Source organism: Phyllostomus discolor, chromosome 12 (genome assembly GCF_004126475.2).
Source record: "Phyllostomus discolor isolate MPI-MPIP mPhyDis1 chromosome 12, mPhyDis1.pri.v3, whole genome shotgun sequence".
Classification (NCBI taxonomy): Eukaryota; Metazoa; Chordata; class Mammalia; order Chiroptera; family Phyllostomidae; genus Phyllostomus; species Phyllostomus discolor.
This window is the reverse complement of record NC_040914.2, coordinates 25,755,884-25,776,616: the sequence shown is the minus strand read 5'-3', so window position 1 is coordinate 25,776,616 and position 20,733 is coordinate 25,755,884. Positions and strand designations below refer to the sequence as shown.

Below are 20,733 nucleotides of genomic sequence, written 5' to 3'. Positions count from 1 at the left end.
TGTGGCTGGGGTTGGATTCCTCCGAGGCCTGTGGGGCGGGGCTCCGTGTCTCCCCGCAGCCTCTGGTGGTCTGGTAGTGTTTGGCAGCCCTTGGCTTCACCAGGTCCTGCCAAGCAGCCGCCGCCTCCTGTCAGTCACGGCCCCTTAAAAACATGGGCCTGTGAAATGTGACTTGGTTATAAATGGGAATAAAGTTCTGTTCCAGGCTACAAAGGCACCAACTTTGAAACCCTTGCCATGAATGCCCTGGCCGGTGTGGCTTAGTGGGTTGGAGCGTTGTCTCACACAATTGAAAGGTGACCGGTTTGATTCTGAGTCAGGACACGTGCCTGGGTTGTGGGTTCAGATCATGGTCCAAGCGCGTATGAGAAGGCAACCAACAGGCGTTTCATCTCTCCGTTCCTTCCCCTTTCTCTAAACTCAATAAGCATGTCCTCAGGTGAGGATAAAAAATAATAATAAAAAATAAAAACCTGCCCTGGCTGGTGTGGCTCAGTGGATTGAGTGCCAGCCTGCAAACCAAAGGGTTGCCAGTTCAATTCCCGGTCAGGGAACATGCCTGGGTTGCAGGCTAGGTCCCCAGTAGGAGGCGCTCAAAAGGCAATCACACATTGACATTTCTCTCCCTCCCTTCCCCTCTCTCTGAAAATAAAAATAACCTTTTAAAAAATAAAAACAAAAACCTTACTGTGAGTGAAAGATGCCGGTTTCAAAAGACCTTTGGTGTAGGACTCTGTTTATAGGGGATGTCCAGGATAGGTGAGTCAGAAGACACGTAGAAGAGTGCTCGTCCAGGGCCGGGGGTGTGGGTGGGTGGCAGGGTTCAGGGGGTGGTGAGAGGTAAGATGCAGAGACTGGCTTCCGGTTGCGTGCCCCTCCCATCCGTAGTGAGGATGTAGTTAAGCATCATGATCGGGCTTAGAGGAAGTCCCCTTTTGTTACTCAGCGCCGGCTGGCGGGGCAGGCAGGTCTGCTCTTGGGTGGCCCAGGAGAAAAAATCCCCATGTCCTCCCTCCTGCCCAGTGAAGTCTATCCATATCAGGGTCTTCCAAGGACATCCTGGCTGAGTGTTTTGCTGATGACATCAGGAGACAAGCAACCATGGTTTGGCCAAGGACCTCTGACTGTGGTGGCAGCTTTGGGAACCGCGCTGGGGGTCTGTGAGGCCCCCGGAAGCTCCCTTGCATTGGGTCCCTGAGTTCTGCTGCATTTCTTGCTTGAGTCCGTGAGGGAAGGGAGCCAGGGTCCCTGCATCCTCACGCCATGTGAGGGGGCTGCGGGGGGCAGCTCCGTTCTTCCCCGGGGTCCCCCAACCCTGGCTCCCCACCGTGTGGCTGGCATGGACACCCAGTGATTGGTGACATCCGAGAGTTTGGGCTTGGTTCACCAGCAGGCAGTCAGGGGAGATGGGAACAGATTGGAACTCGAGACCGGATCGCAGATGGCGGACTCCCGTACTGTGACGAAAAGAATCACATTCAGACTCAGCGTTGTGTCCCGAGCCACTCTCCAGGCCCAGGTGTCACTGCAGCAGAGAGCATTAGACTTGTCTCTACCCTCCAACAAAAGGCCTTGTGCAATATTCCGAGGATTGTGGTGAGGTGTTCACTTAGGTTAGCTCATGCGGCAGGGAGTGGTCAAGTACCTGGGGTCAGCTAAAATTGGAAGAGGCCGTAGGCCTTGGCTGATGATGGAGAAAGAACTTGCCGGAATGACATGTGCAAAGATCCTGGTGTTTGAGCCATCAGGGGTGCGTACAAAAGAGATGAACTTCTCTGTGCGGCTGCAGGAAGGCCGGGACACTGGCTGGTACCTGTGTTGTGTGTTCACACACCTGTGGGGAAGCACTGCCCTGACCCCGTGTTTTTCTCTGTGCAGAGGACAGTCCAGAGGCCGTGAGCCAGGCAGAGGAACGGGGCGGGGATGGGAAATCTCCCTGGAGCCTCCACTTCCTCCTCCGCCCTGACCTGTGGCCTCTCAGTCCGTGTCACCCGGGAAAGGGGAAATGCTGGCATTTAAAGTCCAGCAGGTGGAAGGGCCGGGACGGGAATGCCTGGGTCCCTCAGAGTGTCTACAGGCATGACAGGGTCCGGTGGGGGCCTCGGGGCCTGGGGGAGCCTGCTGCTGCTGCTGCTGGTGAGTATCCCCAGCTGGCTGCCTGGGGTCTCAGGCAGGGCAGGAGGGGCCATGGCTGGGTTTGCGTCTGAGGGATGGAAGGGGCGCGAGCCCCTGAACCCAGGTCCTGAGGGAGTCAGGGCGGCCACTTCCCAGGAGAAGTAAGCAGGTGTCTTGGTTGGGGGAGACTGTTGGGGAGTCCTGTCCCTGGGCTCTTAGACGTGGGTGTCTGGGTTGAGAGTAAATTTTTGTTACTGAGACCCAGCAGCCCTGGGCCCCAGCCCCTCCTCCCTCAGACTCCGTGGTCCAGGCCTTTCGCCTCCTCTGTCAGACCTAGTGGCCTCCAGTCCCTAGCCTCAGTCTCTTCCCCATTCCCAGATTACTTTTATTTTGTATGTTATGGTTATTTTTTTAACCAGGCACATGTCACTTACTTTTCTGCTTCTAGTCTTCCCAGACCATACTTTTTGGGAAGTGAAACCATTCAGTTTATCTCCCGGCTTAATCCTGTGGAGCCACCCCGCTGGGGTCCCTGAAATCCCGTGCCTGCCACAGACACACCCAGAGAAGACAGCAGGCTGTGGGGCTGACCTTTGTCAGAGCTCGGCCAGGGGGAGGAGACACCTGCAGCAGGGGCTGGGTGGGGCCGTGGCTGGGAGGCTGCCCCGCCCAGCCCCACAGTCTCACCTGGGCCAGGGGATGGGGCCCAGGCTCTGACTTTCACCTCTGGGCTCTCCCCAGGGCCTGTGCAGCTGGTCAGGGGCCCAGGCAGCTGGTGAGTGACCCCTGCTGAGTCCTGCATGGTCCTCCTGGGGTTCTCTGTGGAAGGGGGCGAAGATCCAGCCAGGGGCTGATGGGAGCTGGGCGCAGAGTGGGGGCTGCCCTGCTGATGCAGACTCTCTTTCCCACTTCTCAGACCCCAACTCTGTCAGGAACCTGAGGGTGGAGGGTCAGACCAACAACTCCATCAGCCTGCGCTGGGAGGCCCCCGATGAACCAAACCCTCAGAACTATACCTACTGGGTGCAGTGGCCTGGAGACAGTGACAAAAATGAGACCCGAAACACTACAGACACCAGTCACACAGTGGAGGGACTTCAAGCGGCATCCTCATATGAGTTTTCCGTGTGGGCGGAGAAGAATGGAGTCTCCAGCTCTCCAGTGACCCTCCTGGCATCCACAGGTCAGAAGCTCACAGTTTTGTCCCCCGGGAGTGGTAGGGGGCGGCTGAGATTTTTCCGGGGGAGGTGTCAGCGAACGGTGGCCAGTGTGTCCTCAGGCATCATTGGGCCAGACAGGGACCTTGCAGGCCATAACACCACGGGTTCTCTGCTTAGCAACCAGGGCTGCGGAGGGAGCTGGCCTGGGAACTGAAGGGTTTAGAAATGCCCACTGAGTGTCCCCTCTCAGTCACTCCCCACTGAAATAGATCCTTTTTCCTAACTTCACAGCCCCCAACCACGTCAGGAACCTGAGGGTGGAGGGTCAGACCAACAACTCCATCAGCCTGCACTGGGAGGCCCCCGATGAACCAAACCCTCAGAACTATACCTACTGGGTGCAGTGGCCTGGAGACGGTGACAAAAATGAGACCCGAAACACTACAGACACCAGTCACACAGTGGAGGGACTTCAAGCGGCATCCTCATATGAGTTTTCCGTGTGGGCGGAGAAGAATGGAGTCTCCAGCTCTCCAGTGACCCTCCTGGCATCCACAGGTCAGAAGCTCACAGTTTTGTCCCCCGGGAGTGGTAGGGGGCGGCTGAGATTTTTCCGGGGGAGGTGTCAGCGAACGGTGGCCAGTGTGTCCTCAGGCATCATTGGGCCAGACAGGGACCTTGCAGGCCATAACACTACGGGGTCTCTGCTTAGCAACCAGGGCTGTGGAGGGAGCTGGCCTGGGAACTGAAGGGTTTAGAAATGCCCACTGAGTGTCCTCTCTCAGTCACTCCCCACTGAAATGGATCCTTTTTCCTAACTTCACAGCCCCCAACCACGTCAGGAACCTGAGGGTGAAGGGTCAGACCAACAACTCCATCAGCCTGCACTGGGAGGCCCCCGATGAACCAAACCCTCAGAACTATACCTACTGGGTGCAGTGGCCTGGAGACGGTGACAAAAATGAGACCCGAAACACTACAGACACCAGTCACACAGTGGAGGGACTTCAAGCGGCATCCTCATATGAGTTTTCCGTGTGGGCGGAGAAGAATGGAGTCTCCAGCTCTCCAGTGACCCTCCTGGCATCCACAGGTCAGAAGCTCACAGTTTTGTCCCCCGGGAGTGGTAGGGGGCGGCTGAGATTTTTCCGGGGGAGGTGTCAGCGAATGGTGGCCAGCGTGTCCTCAGGCATCATTGGGCCAGACAGGGACCTTGCAGGCCATAACACTACGGGGTCTCTGCTTAGCAACCAGGGCTGCAGAGGGAACTGGCCTGGGAATGTGGAGAGATAGCAATGCCCAGTGGGTGTCCTCTGCCGTCTGCTCCCTGCTCACACTGATCCTTCTTTCCAATGTCTCAGCCCCCAACCCCGTCAGAAACCTGAGGGTGGAGGGTCAGACCAACAGCTCCATCAGCCTGCGCTGGGAGGCCCCCGATGGCCCAAACCCTCAGACCTACACCTACTGGGTGTCATGGATCCAGGAGAACAGGACTGGTGCTGTGAACCTTAGTGCCACAGAGACCGGGTTCACGCTGAAGGTCGTGGAGTCTGGGAGCCTGTTCACCTTCACCGTCTGGGCGGAGAGGAATGGGGTCCACAGTGACATTGAGACTCTCACTGGGGCCACTGGTGAGGCACAGTCTAGTTCTGGGGGCAGCAAGACTGGGACAGGTGAGGGGGGGTGATGGGGGGTGTTGGGGAGAGGAATTGCACTTGGTGACCCCTCTCCAGCCTCCTCAGACCTTGTGCTTATAGGTATGCTTCCCAAGGGGGGACCTGTCCTCAGCAACCAGGGTGTTCCCATGTGAAGGTCTGTCTCTGGGGATAAAGCTAGACAGTTGTCCATACCTTGTCCTGGTGCATTAGCCGAACCAACACAGCCCACCTCCCAGCATGCACAGGGAAGGTTCCGAGTGTGAGAGGAGCCATGTGCCCCAGGGACGAGGTTCATGTTCATGGACCGAACCAGGAACCTTTAGGCTTTGGCCATTTGGGCCGAGAAGACGGAAGTCAACAGCTCGGTCTAGAAACTTGACGTGTCTGGAAGTGACAAGGGACCCTGCCTCAGGCTGCCTGTGGAGAAAGGTGGTGGGTGGGACCCAGGGCTGCAGACCCAGGTACAGGGAGGACCTCGGCACCCCTGTACCCTCCTCATTCCTGTGGTCCCTGCTCCATAGGGAGTAGACTTATTCAATGACCGGGGCACCCCAGCTTTGCAGGGAAGGGCAGGGAAGCAGGCTCGGGTCAGAGGGTCCTCAAGGATCCAGCCCCTTGCATGTGTGTCTCTCTCTATTCTCAGCTCCCAGTGAGGTCACAGCTCTGCAGAAGGAAACTCAGACCAACAACTCCATCACCCTGCGGTGGGAGGCCCCCCCTGACCCCCGCTTTTACCTCTACATGTACGTGGTCCAGTGGGCCAGTGCGGGTCTTCCCCAGAGGGACCAAGATCCCCAAGGATATCGAGCCTACCAGACAGGCAGGACCAACGAGACTTCATATGAGGTGCAGGGCCTGGAACCCGGGACTCTGTACAACTTCAGCGTGTGGGCAGAGAGAAGCGATGTAGCCAGTTCCGCACAGAGCCTTAGTGCATCCACAGGTGAGATGGGGCTTCTTTCTTTTACCTGGTGAAGGGCTTTAGGTTCAACATTGCAGACAAGTGAGTGGACTACAATTCCCATCAGGCCATGGGGCCATGACTGACAGCTACAGTGATACAGAGGTTCAGAGGTCTCATGGGAGTTGTAGTTTTTAGTCCATTTAGGGAAGAGAAAAGGAGGGATGAAGAAGTATTTTGGTTTGAGGAAGCAATGGATGGGCTTGTTGCAGAATTGGCATCGCTGGTGGCAAGGTGGGGGAGGGATAGAAAACCACCTTGGATGGCACATACCGACTGACTCCTCTTGTCCCCTCCACCCAGACCCGAACCCTGTCACCATCACCTCCTGCGTTGGCACCTCGGGGGGCTATGGGGTCCTCCTGACCTGGTCCTGCCCCCTGGGAGGCTTTGAGGCCTTTGAGCTGCAGGTGGGCGGGCAGCAGAGCTCCCAGGACAGATCCTCCTGCGAAAGGGGTGTGTCAGTGTCGGGTCTGCAGCCTGCCCGGTCCTACCCGGCCACCGTCACCACCGTCTGGGCTGGAATGCGGGCCCCACCTGCCGCCATGACCTGCTACACCCAGAGTGCCGGTGAGCAGAGCCCCAGGGGACAAGCAGGGACAGTCTCTGTAGACTCCCCCACTCCCCCCATCAGGGCCCTGTTGTGAGGGAGTCTTACCCACCCGTGGGGTCCTTTTTGTTTGCTTGTTTGTGTTTTGTGTTCTGCTCTCTCTCAAACAGTTTTATCAAGATATGAGTCCCATGACATACAATTTACTCATTTAAAGTACACATTCCAATGGCTTTTAGTGTATACACGGTAGCGTGCAGCCATCATCAGTCTTGACTTTAGAATATGTTATTCACTTTACAAAGAAAAGGCATCTTCTCGCCCTGGCTGAGTGGCTCAGTTGGTGGGTGCATTGTCCCATAAAACATTATTTATTTTTAGAGAGAGGAGAAAAGAGGGAGAAAGAAAAGGAGAGAAACATGAATGTGTGGTTGTCTCTTGAGCACCCCCTACTGGGGACCTGGCCCACAACTCAGCCATGTGCCCTGACTGGGAATTGAACCAGTGACCCTTTTGGTTCACAGTCTGGTGCTGAAATGTAATTCAGCACCAGAATTTTTTGTAATGTAATTCAGCACCAGCATTTTTTGTCTTTTAAAAAAGACAAAAAGAGAAAAGAAAGGAAGGAAGGAAGGAAGGAAGGAAGGAAGGAAGGAAGGAAGGAAGGAAGGAAAGGGAAAGGAAAGGAAAGGAAAGGAAAGGAAAGGAAAGAAAAGAAAAGAAAAGAAAAGAAAAGAAAGAAAAGAAAGAAAGAGAAAAGAAAAGAAAAAAGAAATTGTAGCCGAGGGCAGCCATGACTGATGGAGGTGGGCCGTGTGCTTGAGTCTACCCTAAGACCAGGCGTCTAAGGATGGATCCTGGGAGAAGTTGGGTACCACCAGCCTCTATGGGCCCCGTTGCAAGGGACTCATGCCCCTAGCAAACGAGATGTCTCAGATAATGAGCCTTAGTTCTGGAGAGACCCACCGATGATGTCCACCCCGGGGAGTGGGTTCCCAACCTGGGCACTACTAATGTGGGAGTGGGATCCCTCTGTGGTGGGGGGCTGTCCTATGCACTGTGGCACCAGCACCCCAGTTGTGACAAGCTAAAATGTCTCTGGACAGTACCCGATGTCACCAGCAAGGCAGAGTCGCCTTTACTGAGAACAGGTGGTCTAAGTACAGCCAGGGTCTGTCATTCTAGCAGCCGGGTCACCGGAGAAAATGATGCGTTTGGACCAGGCTCCTGGGGCAGTGAGAGATTGAGAGAAAGGTTTCTCCTCTCCCTTCCCTACACCAGCATCGCCCCTGGGGGCCCTCTGATCGCAGTCGGTGGGGTAAGGACAGAGATAGGACAGAGTAGACATGGGGAGATAGGGCCTGGGCCCTAACCACTCCCCACGCCTCCTGCCCCCAGGGGTCATTGCCGGGTCCATCGTTGGTGTCCTTCTGTTCCTCGTGCTGGTGTGCCTGCTGATTTTCTTCCTGAGGAAGAGGTGAGCCCTGGCTGGTGTGACTCAGTGGACCCAGTGCCGGCCTGCAAACAAAGGGTGGTGGGTTCGATTCCCAATCAGGGCACATACTTGAGTTGTGGGCCAGGTCCCCAGTAGGGGGCGTGTGAGAGGCAACCATGCATTGACGTCTCTCCCTCTCTTTCTCCCTCCCTCCCCCTCTCTAAAAATAAATGAATAACGTCTTTAAAAAGGAGGAGGTGGGACTCAGCCCAGGACTGACCTTCCACCTGGAGGTGGGGGCCAGGGGGGTGGGCATGGCCTCTGGTTCCAGCCTCACTCCCTGAGCCTTTCATCTCAACCCCCTTTTCCCCAGGCGTAGAAAGAGCCGGAAGGACTCAGCATCCAGGTGAGCAGCCATTTGGGGGGCATCCAAAAGCATCACTGTGGGGTTACATCAAGGGGCATTTGAGGGTCACGGCATGGGTCAGAGGGCAGGATCAGTGACCACCCCAGACACACCCATCTCTGAGGGCCTAAACTTCCTGCCCCGTAAGTTCTGGGGGATGCAAAGCACCATAAAACACCTTTTTTTTTTATCCCAAGAGCATAAGATTAAAGGAGGTTAAAATCTTTGCCTCCCACACCCTAGCTTTCCAGAGGACATCCCGGCGGGTGCCTTTGCTGACCACGTCAAGAAAAATGAGAAGGACAGCAACTGCGGCTTTGCTGAGGAGTACCAGGTGGGGTGAGGAGAGAGGGGCAGAAGGGGACCAGGTCAGGTGAGAACCAGGGGCGGAGTGGACATTCTCAGGGGTGGCTGTGTTTTCGAGTCAGTGGAATCTCACAGCATGACAGGTGCAGGTTTTCTCCCCTGACACCCCCATCTCTAGCCTGCGCCTCTAGCCTCTGTACCACTCAGATCACCCCAAATGCCCCACAGGTGTGGCAGCACACACATTCCTTTTCTACGGGGGACTCGGATCTCTAGGGCGCCAGGGGTAAATGGGGGGCTCTGAACAAAGTGAGGGGAACAGCTGGGCCGTCCTTCAGGGGAGGTGGCAGAATCCTGACATCCCTGCCCCCACCCCCAGCGTCTGGCCCTGGAGAGCCAAGGCCAGCCTCAGACGGTGGCCTCAGCTCCTGAGAACTGCGCCAAGAACCGCTACAGAAACGTGCTGCCCTGTGAGTCTTCAGCTTCTGCTGACTTTGTCCCCCGGCGGGACTTGGTCAGCACCTCACCCCTGGTCTGTCCCTTACCCCCTGTGAAGCAGGGGCTCCTGCTCCAGGCCCAGTCCTCCCAGCGGAGGTCCTCACCCCTCCCAGAGCTCCCAGTGTTTGCCTGCTCCCCAATGTGACTTCTGTTCCCCCCACCCCCGCTCGGCTCTGCAATGCTGGCCTCTTCCCCTAGACGACTGGTCCCGGGTGCCCCTGAAGTCCCTGACCGGGGAGCCAGGCTCCGACTACATCAATGCCAGCTTCTTGCCGGTAGGTGGGGGCTGGGGCCTGGGAGGCTGCCCAGGGAGCCCGAGGCGGCCTCAGGGCATCAGGAAGTGACTGCTTCCCTCCATCAGGGTCTCTGGAGCCCCCGGGAGTTCATTGCCACCCAGGGTCCCTTACCCCAGACGGTGGGTGACTTCTGGCGCATGGTGTGGGAGCAGAAAAGCCACACCCTGGTCATGCTCACCAACTGCGTGGAGTTCGGCCGGGTGAGAGGAACCTTTCTTCCGGGGTCCAGGGGACTGATCAACCCCTGAGCTCCATCCCCCAACCCCACCTGCGACACTGATCTCAATGTTGCCCTGACCCAACCGCATGAATTCCCTCCCAGAGGACCCCAACCTCCTGCATCACCCTCCATCCATCCATTGTGCACCTGTGGGGTGAGGCTGACCCCAGCAACCCTGGCCAGGGTGGATCTGCACCAGCCCTCCCTAGGCCCTGACTACGAGGGCCAGTGCACAGAGATGCCTCGGGGCAGGCGCCCTGGGCCTCCCGCTCGCTGACCCTGCGTCCTCCCCCAGGTGAAGTGCGAGCATTATTGGCCTCTCGACGCTGAGCCCTGCACCCACGGGCACCTGCAAGTGACCCTGGAGGGGGAGGAGGAGATGGAGAACTGGACAGTCCGAAAGCTGAAGCTGCGCCATGTATGTCCCCCCCACCCTGCCAGCTCCGTGGGACGTTATGGACAGTCCCCTCCCCAGGACACTCCAGGAAGGCTGATCTGCTGTCACTCCCCCAGGGGACCACAGTGGGCCCCAGGGAGAGTGGGCCTGCCAGTCAGAATCCAACCCCCTCATCCCCCGTTCTGAGAGGTCTCCCTCCCCCAACCCACCCTCCATCTAGACACAGGAGCAGAAGACTCTGTCCGTGAGACAATTCCACTACATGGCCTGGCCAGATCACGGTGTCCCCCACACCCCAGACCCCTTGCTGGCCTTCTGGAAGATGCTCAGGCGGTGGCTGGACCAGAATCCCGGGGGAGGCCCCCCCATTGTGCACTGCAGGTGAGGACCTCCCAACCCTGTTTGTGTGAGAGAGAGACCCCACTAGGGACTCACACAACGGGATTATCTGGGTCCAAGGGACCCTGGAGAGGAGACAGAGGAGAGAAGGTGGAGGAGGCGGAGGTGACAGGGCAGCGAGGCAGAGCGAGGAGGAGGAGGAGGAAGGAGGAGGGGTGAAGGACAGAAGGGACAAGCCGCCACAGGCTTTGAAGAGCATTGGAAACTCCTCACTGGCCTCCTGTGCTGGCCTCAGCCCTCCATCGAGTTCCCGAGTTCCCGTTGATGATGACGCCCCCCAAGTAAGATTTCACTGAATGCCAGTTGGAGGAGGATGAGGGAGGGGCGTGCTTCAGAGGGACAATCAGCCTTTGCAGGGGGGCTCTTAACCTCTCTTAACCACCAAAAGGTGTCCTAACATCTGCCCTGGCCTGGGAGAGCGCCCTCTGGAGGTGCTGCAGCACACTGTGCTTCCCTGCCCCCAAATGCAGAAGGGTCATGCCATAAAAAGGCATGACACACTGATTCATGCGATGGCGAGGTGAACCTCAGAGACAGTAGGCTGAGTGAAGGGACACAGACTCAGAAGGTCACAGTGGAAGATTCTGTTTACGTGAAGCACCCAGAACAGGGCGATCCACCAGAAAACAGGCTGCTGGTTGCCAGGAGCTGGAGGGAGAGGGAGTGAGGAGGGAGTGGTTAATGGACCTGGGGCCTCCTTTGGGGGAGATGAGTGTTTGGAGACTAAACAGAGGTCGTGATTGCACAACATGGGAAATGTCGTTAATGCCACGCAATTGTTTCCATTAAAAAGGTGAATTTTAGGTTTAATTTAAAAAAAAATGTTCAGACATTTTGAAATTTTATCTTTCAGCTACAGTTGACATTCAACATTTTTTAAAATATAGATTCAGGTGCACAGCATGTTGATCTGATAATCTTGTACTTTACCAAGGGGTCCCCCTATGTTTCAAGTACCCACCATGCACCATACATCGTTATTACGATATTATTGACTATATTCCCCGTGTTGTCTTTACATCCCTGGGGGGGAGTTATTTTCATTTAATTATCATTTTGGAAGTGCCTCTTCCCATGTGTGAACCTCAGCTCTGTCACTTACTAGCTGAGTGACCTGGGCCAGATGACTTCACCTGGCTCAGCCCCCAGTTCCCCACCTGTGACGTGGGCCTGGCGGGTGGAAAGAACGCCACACAGAGTCCTATGTCATTACTTTCCCCTTCGGTAGGTCCCCCCCGAACTTATGTTGTGTTTCCCCAGAACCGTGTCTCACTCAAATACTACCTGTCTCTGGATGCTCCAAAAACTGATCCTTGCCATGTGTCTCAAAACCCCCTCCCACGATCTGAACACTTCCCGTCCCTTCCTAGCGCTGGTGTGGGCCGCACGGGCACACTCATTGCCCTGGACGTCCTGCTGCGGCAGCTGGAGTGTGAGGGTGCCGTGGGGCCCTTCAGCTACGTGAGGAAGATGCGGGAAAGCCGGCCCCTGATGGTGCAGACCGAGGTGACTGGGGTCCTTGGTCACCTGAGGGAGTGGGTGGCGATAGGTGGTGGTGGGGTCCCCAGGGAGAGCAGGCCAAGGCTCTAAGGGCTCCCCTCACCTGCCCGTCCCTGTCCACGCTCCCCAGGCCCAGTACGTGTTCCTGCACCAGTGCATCCTTCGATTCCTCCAGCAGTCGTCCCCAGCGCCAGCCCAGAACGGGGCCATCTATGAGAACCTGATGTTTGAGAATGAGGCAGCCCACTAGGGGAAGCTGAGCTGAAGGGCACTGTGACCCCAGCCCAGCTAGACTCAAGCTCTGGATGCAGGCTGCAGCCCCGATTCCTGGACCCCCAGGAGAGCAGAGGACTAGGCTTCCAGTCTCCTGGGCCGGGAGGAGGGCTGGCAGCCCTGAGGGAGAGAGGTCAGGTGGGAGCTGGGGTCCTGGTTCCTTGGAGGAGGGGAGGCATGGGGGCTAAGATGCCCTAGTTCTTAGAGGAGAGGCCAATGGCTCGGCTGCAGGGTCTCATGGAAACAAGCTGGATTCTGAGAAAGGAAGGAATAAGGCTCTGGGATTCTGGCTGCCCAAGGAGCAAGTTAGACAGAAACCTCCCCATGTTTTACTCCAGAAACCAAATCTTCCAGGATCTCATGTCTCGCTGCACCCACTGCCTGTATAGTTTTCCTCTATCCTGTAATTTATTAAATCACTATTTTCTGCAGAGATACTTGTGCCTTTGGATTTCTGGGTCTACAAATACTCTTGGGGTAGAGGTGGATGGCGGGGATGGGATGTTTAAATACTGAGGCAAAAGTCCTAGGGAAGTTGCACGGGCTGTTGTGGCTCAGTGGATTGAGTGCCAGCCTCCTGAACAAAGGGTCCTAGATTCTATTCCCAATCAGGACTCATGCCTGGGTTGCAGGCCCGGTCACCAGTAGAAGGCATGCGAGAGGCGACCACATGTGGATGCTTCTCTGCCTGTTTCTCCCTTCCTCTCTAAAAATAAATAAATAAATAATATATTTTAAAGAAAGTTCCAGGGAGGTAACTAGAGGAACCCACAGTTTTGAACCTGAAAAAACGGAGTGTTGGATAGTTGAGTAGGCTGCAGGTACAGAGTTCCGTGTCCACCGCTATGCAGACTCAGTTCTTGGAGCCAGAATCATGTGGGCTTGTCTCCTGGGCCTGGTGATTGGGGAGGGTATAAGGTGGGGTGATATCTGGCCATAGTGTGCTGGAGACTTCCATGCTGAGTCTGGCGTCTGGATATTTGAATACAACTGAGAGTGTCCTGGATTCTAAGACTGGCCCCGGGTTCTTTGGGCGATATAGGAGGTCGAAAGAGGGTGGGCTGGACTAGAACGCACAAAATCCCTGGGAACCAGGATGAATATTCCTGTGGTTCCTGGCTTGGGGCGGGACGAGGGGCGGGACCGGGCTCTCCACTTACCAAGTATGGAACACGCACGCGCGGGCTCTCTCTCTCTCTCTCTCTCTCTCTCACACACACACACACACACACACACACACACCACAAACACGCGCGAGCGCGGCCATCTCCGCCCAGCCGCGCCCCCGCCCCACTGCGCTCGGCTATCAGCACCGAGGACAGCGCCACCGCCCGAGTCAGGCAGGGCCGACACCTCCGAGTCTCTGGGAGAGGGTCCTGTGCATCCGCTGAATAGGTAAAAAGCTGCGGGGATCCCCTCCCTAAGCCCCATCTTCCTCCTCATCCTAGACGGACAGGGTGTTTGGGGCATGGAGTAACTCTGGGAGGGACCAACAGAGGGCGTGGGAGGGCTGGAGCCTGAACCAGGAGACAGGTATGGGGACAAAGAGCCGGAGGGGACGGAGAAACAGGCAGGAGCCGGGCAGGGGAGATAGCGAGTGACCCCAGGAGACTGAAACCAGACAATAGGCAGAGGGCAAGGGGAACAAAAGGGGGAGCAGCGACAGGCTGATGGGGGCACGGACAGGAGAAGTAGGGAGAGCAGGAGGAGGCATGGGGGCCGCGGCGGTCACGAGGACAGGTGTGAAGACAGAGCTCGGGATGCGAGGTACAGACGAACGGCCAGGAGGATGTGGGTGCCCAGCAGAGGCCGCACGGCGCTCCCCGGCCCCCACAATCCGGGCAAGAATGGGAGAGGAAGAGACTGAGTCGCCGCCCCCAGGGCCAGCTGTGGGCGCTTGGACTGAGGGGCAAGGCCACCCCTCCCACCCTCTCTGGTCTCGGGATCCGGGTCTGGGGTCCCACGCTCTACAGAGCACAGCCAGACCACTCCGCCGAGGCTTGGCTTGGGTACTTAAATTCGGCCAGTTGTCGTGGCAACAGGCCGTTGCCGGGGCAACCACCTGGCTCTCATCCTGCTACAGTAGAGCATGGCAATGCTACGTGCACCCCAGTGCGCTCGTTCCCACGCTCACTTTTGGCCACTTCCAATTCAGATCCTAGAGAGATGCAAGGATAGGATAAAAATGAGCGGCATTCCAGCGGGGACCTCGGTGCATGGGAGTGTCCCTTTGTGATGGAACTAGATGTTCGAAAGCAGCCTCAGCGCGCTCCCTCCGTCACGGGGAGGTTGAAACTACAACCCCCAATATGCCTCGCGGCGGCCAGCCAATTCCTTTGCAGCCGGTCGCCCAGGGGGCCGATGGGAATTAGAGTTCTTTGTTGTTGGGAGGACTCAATGGTTGCACGGGGTGAGCGTGGAGGACTAGAGGGCTTTGGTACCTCCACAGAAAGGACCCTAGGACCCCGCTGCCATGTTTCCGGAGCCCTCAACCCCCGGGCCTCCAACGCCCGACACGCCTCCGGACTCGAGTCGCCTCAACCACCGCCCCGGTGAGCCAGAGCAGGGGCTGGAGATGAGGGAAAAGGAAAGCCCGGTCAGGATTTCCAGGGCGGGATTCGGACGGGTGTACTCGACTGGCGGGCTGGAAAATCCGGGTGGGATCGTAGTCAGAGTCCTGGACTGGAATCTAGGTGAAATGGAAAAAGAACAGGTGTGCAACAAAAACGGGAACCAAAGCATGGGACTGGGAATGGAATGGGATCTTGGAATGGTGAACTGGAGAGTCCACCTGTCCCTTCTTTTAAATAAATGGAAACAGTCCCAGGGAGGCGTTAAGGCTTCTAGGAGCATCAGGAGTTGAGCAGAAAAATTAGAATCGTGGTGGAAGTGATAGGCAAAAAAGAAAAAAACAAAACAAAAAAGATGTCAGGTTGGAATAGGGTATCAAGTCGCTTTATAGGTGAGATGAGTTGGAAGGAAAACATGGGAATAAAACAGAATGGAAATGGCTGGAGGGAAAATAAGGCTAGGATTCCAGCTTCTGCATGTCACTGGAGCTGAAACAGCCAGTTGCTTTTCAGGATCTCAATGTGAGTTGTGTCCATGTCTTCTGCAGTGCCCCCCTGGGCCCTGGCCACGATCGTGCTGGTCTCAGTCCTCCTCGTCTTCAGCTGCTGTTTTTGTCTGTACCGGAAGCGTTGTCGGAGGCGGATGGGCAAGAAAAGCCAGGCCCAAGCACAGGTCCACCTCCAGGAAGTGAAGGAGCTGGGCCAGAGTTACATCGACAAGGTGTGGCTTGGCCCCGTCCCACCACCCTGCCCCTTCCTGCACCTTTGCTCCTCTCCGTGGCCCAGTAATCTCAGACCCTGCTCCAGTTTTTTCCCTCCCATGCCCACCTTACTCGCCCATCTCCTCTGTGTGTCCAGCACAAAACTGGATCCTGGGGACCTGGCGATGGACCGGACCTAATCACTGTTCACAAGAACCTTCCAGCTTAGTGGGGAAGTCAGACACTCATACGTTCACAGTGCAAGGTGGTATGTGTCACATCAGAGGCCGTACTGGGCGTATGGCTGTGCAGAGGAAACACCTGGCAGTGTAGAAGGTCCCAGAAGGCTTCCCTGCAGAGGTGACTTCTGTGCTGAGTCCCAGGGGACACACAGAGCTACTGCAGCATAGAGGGCATTCTATCTCAAAGGAGGAGCATATGCTGAGGACTGAAATCCAGGTTCTCAGGTGTATGTGGGGAACAGTGAGTCATTTTCACAGTGGGTGAGGCATAGATTGTGCTCTGGAGCAAGGGAGCTGTAAGGCCCGGCAGGCTGAGTCCACATAATGAAGTAAATTGGGAGCCATGAAAGTTTGGAGCAGGACAGGGATGGGGTCAGATGGGTGTTAGGACGAACCCCCTGGGATCCCTGTGAAAGGCAGACCTGGGGCAAGGAGACTGGGGGGTGGTCACATAGCAGCCCTAAGAGGATGAAGGAACCATGAGTTGGAAGAAGCCACTGGCATGGAAACTGAAGGCTACAGGTGCAAGGACCTGAGTGAGCATTAGAACCCTGAAAACAGAGTGTGATGATGCTCACCTGGGAGCCAGAGACCCCCTGGGTTTCCAACCAGCTGTCTGGCCTTGGGGAAATCACGGTCCCTCTCTGAATCTCAAGTTTGTGGTCCATAACTGTACTTGCCCTCCTCCCTTCTCAACAAGTATCTGTTATAATTCTTACCCCCCAGGGATGCCCTTAGCATGCTGGTAGCCAGTTTCTGCCCCTATCCCTTAACCCAGTGACTTCCAGAGCCCATTACATCACAATGACCCTCAGTACTTGTCGAAACGGAAATTCTGAATCTTGCACCAAACCTGCTCAGGCAGAATCTCTGAAGCGAAGGCATTTTGCCAGACTCATCAGGGGAAATCTGACTCATGTTGAGTTTTGAAAATTGGTGGCTTAGGTGGAGGAGAAGTCTTCTGATTTTGCTGTTCTAGTTCAAAATGGAAAATACACAGTATATGTGCCAATTCGCCTCCATATTTTGCAATGTCAAAACAATGCAGCAGCCCCAATACACCCATTATCATGTGGAATAAAATCTCCTGCCTCCTTCCTGAAGGCAGTGAGACACTTACACTTGTTTTTCTAGGCTACCATCGGTGCCTATTTTACCATTGTCTAACCCCCAATCATAGCAGACATCACTAATCAAACACTGGAAACACTATACGTGTGTTGCTATGGCGATTCCCTGCCTGTGGCAGACATCACTAATCAAACACTGACTCTGCTTAGCCTGCAAGTGCTCAGGTATAACCTAGAGATGTGGGAGTTTCCCTTGGTTTCTGGGCCTGGAGGATAACACTCTCAGGGGAAGAGTTCACCTGCCCTTGTCCTGGCTCCCTAAGGTGCAACCGGAAGTTGAAGAGCTGGAGCCAACACTATCGGGGCCAGGGCAGCAGGTGGCAGAGAAGCACGAGCTAGGAAGACTGCAGTACTCGCTGGATTATGATTTCCAGACTGGCCAGGTGGGTGTGGAGGAGGGGGAGGCTTTGGAGGGGAGGGTTCCAGGAGAGTCCAAGGGAAGCTAAGACTAAGGGCCCCTCTTCACTGTACAGCTACTGGTGGGCGTCCTGCAAGCTGAGGGTTTGGCAGCCTTGGATCTGGGTGGCTCTTCAGACCCCTATGTGCGGGTTTACCTGCTGCCCGACAAGCGGAGGCGGCACGAGACCAAGGTGCATCGGCAAACACTGAACCCACACTTTGAGGAGACCTTTGCCTTCAAGGTGAGAGACTGGACTCAGGGTCCCGCACTGGGCAGCCTGCCCCCAGTCCGTGGGACACTGGGAGCCGACCCCTTCTGCTTTTGCTGGAGGCAGCCACAGCTCAGGGGACAGCTCCCAGAACTGGAGACTATTCCACGGGTCCCGAGTTGACCCTTTTGGCACTACTGACCCCTGGCTGTCCCCTTGGTTCTGGATTGTCCCACGTGGGTTCCCTGGGGCCCTCGCTGCCCCACTCCACGCCTTCCACCCTGATGTGCTGTGCCTCGCTTTCCTTTTGACTTTCTACTCTTCACCTGTGCTCTCTCTGCGCTCCCCCACCCAGGTGCCCTACGTGGAGCTGGGAGGCAGGGTACTGGTCATGGCGGTGTACGACTTCGACCGCTTCTCCCGCAACGATGCCATCGGGGAGGTCCGGATCCCCATGAGCTCAGTGGATCTGGGGAGACCAGTGCTGGCCTGGCGGGAGCTGCAGGCAGCTCCGCGGGAGGAGGTGAGCGCGCGTGGCCGCGCTTGTGCGGCGGGCCCGCCCACCGCAAGCCCGAGCCAATCAGATCACAGGCCTCCCGGACACCCCGCCTGGTCTCCAGCCCTCCCACCGGCTTCAGAGTAAAACCTCCGAGGACTCTCCTGGTGTTCACTTCGGACCTTTCCATTCCAAAACGAGTGGGGAGGAAAGAAAGGTCGCGGAGGGGATGGATGTGCAGCGGAGGCTCGGGTAATAGTTCCCTCTTTGTCTTTTAGCAGGAGAAACTAGGGGACATCTGCTTCTCCCTCCGCTACGTCCCCACTGCTGGAAAACTCACCGTCATCGTCCTGGAGGCTAAAAACCTGAAGAAGATGGACGTAGGAGGGCTGTCAGGTGTGGGAAGCAGGGAAATGGTGGTGGCGGCGGTGCAGGGTGGTCCTCTGGCTAAGGCCGACCGTCTCTGGGCCCAGAGGGTCTCTTGGGGGAATGGGAGGTCCAGGCTGCCAGAGGGTGTCTTGGGGGAGAGAGGCCCAGGCTGTCACGGGAGGTTGTAGATTCTATTTGAGCACAGAGGGAGGAGACCTGAAGGATGCGCAGGGCATATCTGTATTGTTCCAAAGAAGTCTCATGCATCCCCGTCGATCCGACCCCCCTACGAAGCAGCGGGGGAGCTCTAAGGCTGCCCCTCTCTCTCCCCAGATCCGTATGTCAAGGTCCACCTGCTGCAGGGAGGCAAAAAGGTGCGGAAGAAGAAAACGACCATCAAGAAGAACACTCTGAATCCCTATTACAACGAAGCCTTCAGCTTCGAGGTGCCCTGTGACCAGGTTCAGGTGAGCTAGACCTGCCCTGAGCCCCTCCAGAACAACCCCACGCCCTTAGAAACCCCTTTGCTAGAGGAAAGGAGACTTTTCAGCAACATCCAGAAACCAGGGCCTAGGGTTATCAAGCTGTGTTTCCAATTTCCTTCTGGGAGGAGCAGGTTACCCCACCCCCTAGGCAAGACCAGGGTGCCCCGCCCCCTCAGGAGCCTTGGTTACTAAGAAAAAGAGACTTCTCCACACCCCTTGAGGGACAGGTCCCTCTACTCACTGAAGAGTCCTGGAAGCTTGTCCCCCTTAGGAGGCTGCTACCTAAGGAGGCTCCTAACAATCCCTTAGCGGTGGGATCCGAAGCATTTCTCGCCTGTGGAATCTGATCGGGGAGGAAGAAAGATTACGGAGCTCCTGTCTAACCACAGGGCTCTCCCGCTCTGGTTCTGAGTCCCTCCCGGCCCCAGGACCCTAAGAGGGCCCCCAGGACTTACAGAGGGAGGGACTGTCCTTAGCAATGCTACCCAAGTCCCTCCTGGTGCCACTGTCCCCCACTCTCCTGTCTCCCCTTCTGCCCACCCCAGAAGGTCCAGGTGGAGCTGACTGTGCTGGACTATGACAAGCTTGGCAAGAATGAGGCCATCGGGAGGGTGGCTGTAGGGGCAGCGGCTGGCGGGGCTGGCCTCCGGCACTGGGCGGACATGCTGGCCAACCCTCGGCGGCCCATTGCCCAGTGGCACTCGCTGCGGCCCCCTGACCGAGTGAGGCCGCTGCCTGTGCCCTGATCCCACCCTAAAGCCTCTGACACCAGACTTCTGGCCAAAGCCCTGTCCAGACCCACCTTTACACATTCTCTGAGCACGAGCCCCCACCCTCACCCCTTGACCGCAACCATCGGACCCATTCCTGCCTCCTCAACCCATTATACCAGTCATGATAATTTGCCAACTTCTCCACCACACATACCCAGAAGCCCCAGGGCCCCTGGGGGAGGGGAGCAGTTTGACCTTCCCCCAACCCACCCACGGTCCCACCCATGGTCCCACCCTCTGCTTTGACAATCAGTAATCCCCTCAGACTGTCCCCTTTGCCCTACACAGGTTCACTACCCTCTCCCTAGTCTCATTCTAGCACTGCTCCTGGGGCCAAATAAATACTCAGCAACTTTGGTGGCTTGGCTGAGTGCTCCTTATTGGGGGAGGGGACAGGGACAAGGACTGGAGCCCAAGAGGTAGCTTCACTTCCAGGGGTATGATCACACAAGGACAGGGATGGTGCTGTCCATCTTCAAAACGTACTAAGGGAAACACCCTCCCATCCACTCATCCATCCATTCACTTGTTCACTTATTCATTCCCTCACCCCTCTGAGTACTGTGAGGAATCAGTGAAAATTTGCTTGCTTGTTTGGGAATTTATCATGACTTGTCTAAGGTCATGGAGAGGAGAGGAGGCAGATAGCCCAAGCTCCTTGGGTGCTGCACCCGGTGCTGGATGTGGGAGCTGACCTGACTTTGTGGAACTCACAGACGGGTTCTCACCTGGCCAAGGCCTCTCAAGGTCACTCAGCCAGCCAGTGACCAAACAACATGTAAACCCAGGAATGTCTGACACCAAAATCCACATTGCCAAGCATCCTGCTGTCTCGAATGTAAAGTAGCAGGCATCATAGGGTGGACCAGTGTGGCCATTCAGCTGGAAAGGCAGGAGCAGAACTCAGAGGACAATCCTCAGTGGGAATTGAAAGGATCAGCTGGATTCTTCTAGGAGGGTATGGGGGAGGATGTTAAAAGCGAAGAATACAGTCCTGGAGCCAGGAGAGGACTTCAGCACTTCCTCTGTTGTGCTGTGACCGACTTTGTGTGGTTTGCCGTTTCCGTGGTGTAAATTCTCCCATCGTGGCTGATTTCAAGCCTCCAATGTGGAGTCATCAGATATGGAATTGAGAAGAGATACCCACTAGCATACCAACAAACAGTGTTTCCAAGGGTCAGGATG

General features: G+C 56.3%; 2 protein-coding genes across 3 annotated transcripts; both read left to right on the top strand.

Moving 5' to 3' along the window:
• Positions 1-1,812: 1,812 nt before the first annotated feature.
• Positions 1,813-12,607, top strand: PTPRH (protein tyrosine phosphatase receptor type H). The gene is made up of 18 exons (XM_036013527.1): positions 1,813-2,136; positions 2,857-2,890; positions 3,032-3,298; positions 3,567-3,833; positions 4,102-4,368; positions 4,637-4,906; positions 5,577-5,876; positions 6,198-6,464; positions 7,843-7,924; positions 8,253-8,285; positions 8,529-8,619; positions 8,971-9,061; positions 9,288-9,364; positions 9,451-9,585; positions 9,901-10,023; positions 10,223-10,383; positions 11,772-11,907; positions 12,032-12,607. Exons 1-18 carry the CDS (start codon positions 2,050-2,052, stop codon positions 12,149-12,151), a joined length of 2,808 nt encoding a protein of 935 aa, XP_035869420.1. The 5' UTR covers positions 1,813-2,049; the 3' UTR covers positions 12,152-12,607.
• A 776-nt stretch (positions 12,608-13,383) lies between these two features.
• Positions 13,384-19,905, top strand: SYT5 (synaptotagmin 5). 2 transcript variants are annotated; one of them, XM_028529706.2, is made up of 9 exons: positions 13,384-13,569; positions 14,624-14,726; positions 15,293-15,465; positions 17,081-17,200; positions 17,291-17,458; positions 17,781-17,948; positions 18,203-18,317; positions 18,624-18,757; positions 19,321-19,905. In XM_028529706.2, exons 2-9 carry the CDS (start codon positions 14,648-14,650, stop codon positions 19,519-19,521), a joined length of 1,158 nt encoding a protein of 385 aa, XP_028385507.1. In that variant the 5' UTR covers positions 13,384-13,569; positions 14,624-14,647; the 3' UTR covers positions 19,522-19,905. The 2 variants fall into 2 exon arrangements, with proteins under 2 accessions (XP_028385507.1, XP_028385506.1); XM_028529705.2 differs by having other exon boundaries at positions 13,385-13,569; positions 18,200-18,317.
• The last annotated feature ends 828 nt before the right edge of the window (positions 19,906-20,733 follow it).